General features: G+C 43.9%; 1 protein-coding gene across 1 annotated transcript in view; it reads right to left on the reverse strand.

The window, feature by feature from the left end:
• The window catches only part of LOC126164818 (uncharacterized), a 67,324-nt gene extending 62,522 nt beyond the window's left edge, over positions 1–4,802 (reverse strand). The window contains exon 1 of the mRNA XM_049920274.1: positions 4,692–4,802. Within this exon, the coding sequence (XP_049776231.1) occupies positions 4,692–4,720 (29 nt within the window). The 5' untranslated portion in view covers positions 4,721–4,802. The remainder of the gene's footprint in view (positions 1–4,691) is intronic.
• Between the last annotated feature and the right edge of the window lie 5,197 nt (positions 4,803–9,999).

Raw genomic sequence — 9,999 nt, forward strand, 5'->3', positions numbered from 1 at the left:
TGCTGTACATTGTAAGACATTCAATAATGTGCGCAGCAGCATTTAGGAATGTACTCAGTGCCAGATTTGACAGGTGTTCTGTTAGTCGTAGCCGTATCGAGTTGGAATACTGAATAAAAACTACAGTTACAACCGGTACCGTAGCACGCGAAAATGGCAAACAGGAAACAGACAGCTCTAAATGTACTGTTAAAGTTTAAGATTCTAGATGAAGTGGACCGTGGTACCAAGAAAACACAATTGCAGAGCAGTTTGGAATACCTAAATCTACTTTATCTACGATTATTAAGAATCGAGAAAAAATTATTAATGCTGTGGCATCAGGTTCTGGAAACAAATCTAAACGGCTTCGTACCGCCAAGTATGAAGACATCGAGACGTTACTGCTAGAATGGTTCAATCATATGCGTGCATCTAACATACCTTTAACTGGCTCTGTGATTCAGTCAAAAGCAAATGATTTTGCTAAAGATATGGGCATAGAAGACTTCCGTTGTTCTGCTGGTTGGTTGTATCGGTTCCAAAAGAGACATTTAATTTCATCTGTACAAATTTGTGGTGAAGCAAATAAAGTTGATGAAGAAAGGGTGAACAGCTGGTTGCATGAATTCAACCGAGTGAGGGAGAAGTATGCCTCGTGTGCTGTATTTAACATGGATAAAACTGGATTTTTCTACAATCTTTTTCCAAATCACGCCCTGGGGATAAAAGGTGATAAGTGTCGCCGGCCGGTGTGGCCGTGCGGTTCTAGGCGCTACAGTCTGGAGCCGAGCGACAGCTACGGTCGCAGGTTCGAATCCTGCCTCGGGCATGGATGTGTGTGATGTCCTTAGGTTAGTTAGGTTTAATTAGTTCTAAGTTCTAGGCGACTGATGACCTCAGAAGTTAAGTCGCATAGTGCTCAGAGCCATTTGAACCATTTGATAAGTGTCACGGTGAAGCACGAAGCAAACAACGTGTGACTGTTGTACTATGCTGTAATGCTGACGGCAGTGAGATGTTTCGTCCCTGGGTTATCGGTAAATCCGAGAAACCACGCTGTTTTAAAAACGTAAATATAGACGCTTTACCTTGCATCTACTCTCACCACAAGAAAGCTTGGATCGATGGCTCATAATTTCGCAAGTGGCTTCTTCGTTTCAACAGTCGAATGCTTGCTCAGAATAGACATGATCTTCTTACATTGGACAGATGTACTGCCCATAACGTTCATGATCTGAACCTATCCAACATACAAGCCGCCTTCAGCCTTTGGACCAAGGCATAATCTCTCTCATAAAGAGAGCTTATCGTAAGCGCCTTGTACGAGCTGCAATTCGTGCTGCTGAAAACAATAGTGCAACCGCAAATTGGAATCTGCTTGACGCAATAAAAGCCATCGCCGCAGCCTGGAACTCAGTATCGCCACATCATATAGGGAAGTGCTTTAACAGAGCTTGGAGTCATAGCAACACTGAAGATGTCCACGAGTTAGAAGATGCCACTTCACCTGATGACTGGACAGTTCTGCAGGACGTTGCGAACCCTGGGATTAGTTTCGAAGAATTCATTAGTGTATATGATGATGTGCTTCTGTGGTTCAAATGGCTCTGAGCACTATGGGACTCAACTGCTGTGGTCATAAGTCCCCTAGAACTTAGAACTACTTAAACCTAACTAACCTAAGGACAGCACACAACACCCAGCCATCACGAGGCAGAGAAAATCCCTGACCTCGCCGGGAATCGAACCCGGAAACCCGGGCGTGGGAAGCGAGAACGCTACCGCACGACCACGAGATGCGGGCGTGCTTCTGTGGAATCGGATGTGTGAACGAGGTGCAATAATGGCCATCAGAAGAAAGTGAAGAGGAAGAGAATACAGACACCATTCCACCAACCCGTCAGGATATGTTTACAGCCTTGGACTGTTCAGAGCGGTTCGCTTCAACATCCGACGTCACTACTGGGTTTACGGACGCTATCATTACAATTGGTTGTGAAATTACAAAATATTATCGTTCCCATGAACGTCAGCGAACCATGATCGATTTTTTTCCAAGAAAATAACGTACATAATTTGTGAGTACTTCGATTTCACAGTCACTTTATAGTGTTATAAGTCTACAATAGCGTGATTGATGGTTTAGTGTGGTTCAAATGGCTCTGAGCACTATGGGACTTAACATCTGTGGTCATCAGTCCCCTAGAACTTAGAACTACTTAAACCTAACTAACCTAAGGACATCACACACATCCATGCCCGAGGCAGGATTCGAACCTGCGACCGTAGCAGTCGCGCGGTTCCGGACTGAGCGCCTAGAACCGCTAGACCAATAATGTAGTGTGTCACACATTAGTGTACTGCTGTACATGTATACAGGGTTATTACAAATGATTGAAGCGATTTCACAGCTCTACAATAACTTTATTATTTGAGATATTTTCACAATGCTTTGCACACACATACAAAAACTCAAAAAGTTTTTTTTAGGCATTCACAAATGTTCGATATGTGCCCCTTTAGTGGTTCGGCAGACATCAAGCCGATAATCAAGTTTCTCCCACACTCGGCGCAGCATGTCCCCATCAATGAGTTCGAAAGCATCGTTGATGCGAGCTCGTAGTTCTGGCACGTTTCTTGGTAGAGGAGGTTTAAACACTGAATCTTTCACATAACCCCACAGAAAGAAATCGCATGGAGTTAAGTCGGGAGAGCGTGGAGACCATGACATGAATTGCTGATCATGATCTCCACCACGACCGATCCATCGGTTTTCCAATCTCCTGTTTAAGAAATGCCGAACATCATTATGGAAGTGCGGTGGGGCACCATCCTGTTGAAAGATGAAATCGGCGCTGTCGGTCTCCAGTTGTGGCATGAGCCAATTTTCCGAGGGCTACGCGTGAAACTTGCCCGCACGCGTTCAACCGTTTCTTCGCTCACTGCAGGCCGACCCTTTGATTTCCCCTTACAGACGCATCCAGAAGCTTTAAACTGCGCATACCATCGCCGAATGGAGTTAGCAGTTGGTGGATCTTTGTTGAACTTCGTCCTGAAGTGTCGTTGCACTGTTATGACTGACTGACGTGAGTGCATTTCAAGCACGACATACGCTTTCTCGGCTCCTGTCGCCATTTTGTCTCACTGCCTTCTCGAGCGCTCTGACGGCAGAAACCTGAAGTGCGGCTTCAGTTTTTCTACGTATCTGTAGTGTGTCGTGACCATATGTCAATGAATGGAGCTATAGTGAATTTTTGAAATCGCTTCAATCATTTGTAATAGTCCTGTACTTATTAAAATCTGTGTTTTTCACTTAACATGAATTTTTTTATCACGAACTCCTGATTTTTCGGTCCCTTCGGATTCGTGTTAACGAAGTTTTACTGTAAATAAATAAAATGTCCGTCTCCGTAGCGTAGCGGTAGCGTTACCGCCTACCACCCAGGGGGCCTGGGTTCGATTCCTGGCAGGGGTCTGGGTGTTGTGTGTCCTTCATCATCATTTTCATCATCATTGACCCGCAAGTCGCCGAAGTGGCGTGAACTAAAACGGACTTCAATACGGCGGCCGAACATCCCCGACTGGGGCACCCGGCCAACAATGCCATACGATCATTTCATTTCCATAAATAAAATAAAGTTACTTAGATAACAACAGTAGGTTCCATCAAGTTTTTTGCAAGAAGTGATAGCTATACGTAAGGAATAGACGAAAACCACGCAATAAGAATGAAGGTAAAACACAAAGAGCTAAAACTTCATCTTAAAGTGGAAGTTAAAAGTTGCCAGTACTGAAGCTCGTGTGCTCGTAGTTTCAGTTTGTCGGCTCACTCAACAGATGCACAAAAAAGTGTAACTTACTGCAGAAATATCATGACAAGAAATAAGGTTTATGCGACTGCACGCCCGAAATTTAATAGCACAGTGCATACGCCACGAAGATATGAGGAATGGTTAGTGTTTTGAAAAGAGGCTACAAGATGATCATCAAAGAATTCGAACAGAAAGCAATGGTATGTAGTGGAATCAGACCTGGTGACACTGAGGAACTAGATTAGGGAATAAGACACTGAAAGTAATTGATCAGTTTTGCTGTTTGGGCAACCAAATAACAGACGATGGCTTAAGTAAAAATGATATAAAATGCAGACTGGCGATGACAAGAAAAGGAATTCTGAAAATGGGAAATATATTAACACCTAATATAAATTTAAGTGCTGAGAAGTCTTTTGTGAAAGAATTTATCTGGAGTGTAGCCTCGTATGGTAGTGAAACGTGAATGACATACAATAGAGACAGGACGAGAATATAAGCTTTCCAAATGTGATATTACAAAATAATTAAGGTGATTAAACGGGTAGGTCGGACAACTAGTGGAAAGGTGCTGAATCGAATTAGGAAGAAAAGAGCACAGGGCCACTATTTTACTAAAATATGGGTTCGACTGACAGGACAAATTCAGAGCGATGGCCATAATGGAGGAACGTATTTGGGACGAGGGAGTAAAAATTGTAAAGAATAACAAAGGTTTGTCTACAGTAGGCAGATTTATAGATGGATGTGCGTTGCAGCAGTTAGGAACATATGAACAGGCTTGCACAGAGTAGTCTGCGGTGGCGACCTGCAGCAAATCAGCTTCCAGACAGAAGACAACGATAACAACAAGAGGAGTAGGTTCATAAATAGTAATAAAACTGTTTGAATGCATACATGTTGTGTTGCGCGGTCATTTCCGCCATGCTGGCGTGGTATTGGCCAACAGCGTGCTTCCGATTAGGTGGTGTGTGCGCTCTCTCGGTAAGCAGTCGCGTCCGAGACACTTGCTAGTATGGCCATATCCAGCTGAACTGGCATTCAGGCGCCAGGGAGCTTCTATATATGCATTTGCAGTCTGCGCGTGGAGTTGTGCTTATTCCTGGAAGCTACTATGTAGCTCTTACAGCAAGCTTTCCTCGTTCCAGATAAAAAAAAAAGGTCGCCTCTTTGTGCTGGTGGTTACGAAACCGGCTCTGAAAGGATAGATGTAACAACGACCACAAAGTGCGACCTCCCTAGAACCACACCGACTTCATTATTTATGTAAAGTGGCGCAGCGGCACACGCAACATTTGAAGTGAAAATTATCAATTACACTGAATTACGTGGAAGATGTCAGTTTTTTTAAAAACAAATTAGGTTCAGAAGACTTTAAGAGAACGTCTTTTAGGCAATTAGGAAAATATGTGTAAAGACTGACAATACGCAAGTAAAACATTTTTTAAAAAAATTCTTTGCTGCTGTTAATGCGTGACAGAAAAACTAAGGCGAAAGTTTTGAAGAAGTGTGAAGATTGCTTATATGCAGTTCGTATGCTGTTGTGGCCTTCGTTCCCACGACTGGTTTACTGCAGCTCCACGTTATGTACACTACTGGTTATTAAAATTGCTACACCAAGAAGAAATGCAGATGATAAACGGGTATTCATTGGACAAATATATTATACTAGAACTGACATATGATTACATTTTCACGCAATTTGGGTGCATAGATCCTGAGAAATCAGTACCCAGAACAACCACCTGTGGCCGTAATAACGGCCTTGATACGCCTGGACATTGAGTCAAACAGAGCTTGGATGGCGTGTACAGGTACAGCGGCCCCTGCAGCTTCAACACGATACCACAGTTCATCAAGAGTAGTGACTGGCGTATTGTGACGAGCCAGTTGCTAGGCCACCATTGACCAGACGTTTTCGGTTGGTGAGAGATCTGGAAAATGTGGTGGCCAGGGCAGCAGCTGAACATTTTCTGTATCCAGAAAGGCCCATACAGGACCTGCAACATGCGGTCGTCCATTATCCCGCTGAAATGTAGGGTTTCGCAGGGATCAACTGAAGGTTAGAGCCACGGGTCGTAACACATCTGAAATGCAACGTCCACTGTTCAAAGTGGTGACTGAGACCTGTAACCAATGGTGCCCCATACCATCACGCCGGATGATACGCCAGTATGGCGATGACGAATACACGCTTCCAATGTGCGTTCACCGCGATGTCGCCAAACACGGATGCCACCATCATGATGCTGTAAACAGAACCTGGATTCATCCGAAAAAATGACGTTTTGCCATTCGTGCACCCAGGTTCTTCGTTGAGTACACTATCGCAGGCGCTCCTGTCGGTGATGCAGCGTCAAGGGTAACTGCAGCCATGGTCCATGCTGATGCAAACATCGTCAAACTGTCCGTGCAGATGGTTGTTGTCTTGCAAACGTCCCCATCTGTTGACTCAGGGATCGAGACGTGGCTGCACGATCCGTTACAGCCATGCGGATAAGATGCCTTTCATCTCGACTGTTAGTGATGCGAGGCCGTTGGGATCCAGCACGGCGATCCGTATTACCCTCCTGAACCCACCGATTCAATATTCTGCTAACAGTCATTGGATCTCGACCAACGCGAGCAGCAATGTCGCGAACCGATAAACCGCAATCGCGACAGGCTACAATCCGACCTTTATCAAAGTCGGAAACGTGATAGTACGCATTTCTCCTCCTTACACGAGGCAACACAACAACGTTTTACCAGGCAACGCCGGTCAACTGCTGTTTATGTCTGAGAAATCGGTTGGAAACTTTCCTCATGTCAGCACGTTGTAGGTGTCGCCACCGGCGGCAACCTTGTGTGAATGCCCTGATTTGCATATCACAGTATCTTCCTCCTGTCGGTTAAATTTCGCGTCTGTAGCACATCTTCGAGGTATAGTAATTTTAATGACCAGTAGTGACAGTAGAGCGTCGATTATCCGAACGTCGGTCAACCGAACGACCGCTTAACCGAACTGTATACTCGCTCGCACCTGTTACTCTCCCACCCTACCGTCCATCATCCCCATCACTCCCAAACCAAGTTTCCCACAGTAGTCGCCGGACGGGGCCACCGCTGTCGGAACATTGCTCCTAATGGGGCCTTCACAAGGCGCTGCTGACCGGCCAAGCTGCCAGTCGCTGTTGTTGTTGTTGCGGTCTTCAGTCCTGAGACTGGTTTGATGCAGCTCTCCATGCTACTCTATCCTGTGCAAGCTCCTTCATCTCCCAGTACCTACTGCAACCTACACCCTTCTGAATCTGCTTAATGTATTCATCTCTTGGTCTCCCTCTACGATTTTTACCCTCCACGCTGCCCTCCAGTGCTAAATTTGTGATCCCTTGATCCCTCAGAACATGTCCTACCAACTGAGCCCTTCTTCTAGTCAAGTTGTGCCACAAACTTCTCTTCTCCCCAATTCTATTCAATACCTCCTCATTATTTATGTGATCTACCCATCTAATCTTCAGCATTCTTCTGTAGCACCACATTTTGAAAGCTTCTATTCTATTTTTGTTTAAACTATTTATCGTCCACGTTCCACTCCCATACATGGCCACACTCCATACAAATACTTTCAGAAACGACTTCCTGCCACTTAAATCTATATTCGATGTTAACAAATTTCTCTTCTTCAGAAACGCTTTCCATGCCATTGCCAGTCTACATTTTATATCTTCTCTACTTCGACCATCATCAGTTATTTTGCTCTCCAAATAGCAAAACTCCTTTACTACTGTAAGTGTCTTATTTCCTAATCTAATTCCCTCAGCATCACCCGACTTAATTCGACTACATTCCATTATCCTCGTTTTGCTTTTGTTGATGTTCATCTTATATCCTCCTTTCAACTGCTCCTTTCAACTTCCGTTCAACTGCTCTTCCAAGTCCTTTGCTTTCTCTGACAGAATTACAATGTCATCGGCGAACATCAAAGTTTTTATTTCTTCTCCCTGGTTATAATACCTACACCAAATTTTTCTTTTGTTTCCTTTACTGCTTGCTCAATGTGTTGTTGTTGTTGTTGTTGTCTTCAGTCCTGAGACTGGTTTGATGCAGCTCTCCATGCTACTTTATCCTGGGCAAGCTTCTTAATCTCCCAGTACTTACTGCAACCTACATCCTTCTGAATCTGCTACAAATTTTTCTTTTGTTTCCTTTACTGCTTGCTCAATATACAGATTGAATAACATCGGGGAGAGGCTACAACCCTGTCTCACTCCCTTCCCAACCACTGCTTCCCTTTCATGCCCCTCGACTCTTATAACTGCCGTCTGGGTTCTGTACAAATTGTAAATAGACTTTCGCTCCCTGTGTTTTACCCCTGCCACCTTTAAAATTTGAATGAGTGTATTCCAGTCAACATTGTCAAAAGCTTTCTCTAAGTCTACGAATGCTAGAAACGTAGGTTTGCCTTTCCTTAATCTTTCTTCTAAGATAAGTCGTAGGGTCAGTATTGCTTCACGTGTTCCAACATTTCTACGGAATCCAAACTGATCTTCCCCGAGGTCGGCTTCTACAAGGGTTTCCATTCGTCTGTAAAGAATACGCGTTAGTATTTTGCAGCCGTGACTTATTAAACTGATAGTTCGGTAATTTTCACATCTGTCAACACCTGCTTTCTTTAGAATTGGAATTATTATATTCTTCTTGACGTCTGGTATTTTGCCTGTCTTATACATCTTGCTTACCATATGGTAGAGTTTTGTCAGGACTGGCTCTCCCAAGGCCGTCAATAGTTCTAATGGAATGTTGTGTACTCCCGGGGCCTTGTTTCGACTCAGGTCTTTCAGTGCTTTGTCAAACTCTTCACGCAGTATCGTATCCCCCATTTCATCTTCATCTACATCCTCTTCCATTTCAATAATATTGTCCTCAAGTACATCGCCCTTGTATAGTCGCTCTATATACTCCTTCCACCTTTCTGCTTTCCCTTCTTTGCTTAGAACTGGGTTTCCATCTGAGCTCTTGATATTCGTACAAGTGGCTCTCTTTTCTCCAAAGGTCTCTTTAATTTTCCTGTAGGCAGTATCTATCATACCCCTAGTGAGATAAGCTTCTACATCCTTACATTTGTCCTCTAGCCATGCCTGCTTAGCCAGTCGCTGCCTTTCAACAATCAGCACACTTCTGTCGGCGTTGCACTGGCAGTATCAGAGCTGTTCACAGCAACAGCTGAGCCAGCTTAGAGTTGAAACGTGCCGCTCCGCGCAGTTTGAAGGATTGCGCGCCCCCAAGAAGAGCTTCTCACGGTGCAGTCACCAGCTGTTCTCTGTTACGACCACTTTTGTGCTGCTGCGTGAAGAAGTGAACTTGACGATACAAAATGCTTAAACGTAAACGTGTTGTCCTTTCTATGAAGGACAAGTACGAGATTATTAAAAGGTTAGAAGAAGGTGAATCTACAACCACTTTATCCAGTGAGTACAAGGCGGGGAAGTCGACAATTACGGATATAAAAAAACAGAAGACGAGCATAGCAAATTTTATAATCTGTGTCACATACTACATATTCCTACTGAAGTTGCCTTTGTATGTTACTTTGTAATACTACAAGAGATGCCTGTTTTTATGAATAAATTTACTGTGTAAGTAGACTGTATAGGTTTTTTTTATTGGTAACGCCACATAGCGCTCTGTATGAAAATCACTGGCTGTGCTGTGTCTGTGTCTAGTTTGCATTGTTGTCTGCCATTGTAGTGTTGGGCAGCGGCAGCTGGATGTGAACAGCGCGTAGCGTTGCGCAGTTAGAGGTGAGCCGCCAGCAGTGGTGGATGTGGGGAGAGAGATGGCGGAGTTGTGAAATTTGTAATACTGGATGGCATGAACTGCTATATATATTATGAATGTTAAGGTAAATACATTGTTTGTTCTCTATTAAAATCTTTCATTTGCTAACTATGCCTATCAGTAGTTAGTGCCTTCAGTATCTTGAATCTTTTATTTAGCTGGCAGTAGTAGCGCTCGCTGTATTGCAGTAGTTCGAGTAACGAAGATTTTTGGTGAGGTAAGTGATTTGTGAAAGGTATAGGTTAATGTTAGTCAGGGCCATTCTTTTGTAGGGATTTCTGAAAGTCAGATTGCGTTGCGCTAAAAAATATTGTGTCAGTTTAAGCACAGTCGTGTATAATTTTTCTAAGGGGACGTTTCAACTGTACAGTACTTCTTTTTGGCA

This window comes from Schistocerca cancellata, chromosome 1, assembly GCF_023864275.1.
Source record: "Schistocerca cancellata isolate TAMUIC-IGC-003103 chromosome 1, iqSchCanc2.1, whole genome shotgun sequence".
Classification (NCBI taxonomy): Eukaryota; Metazoa; Arthropoda; class Insecta; order Orthoptera; family Acrididae; genus Schistocerca; species Schistocerca cancellata.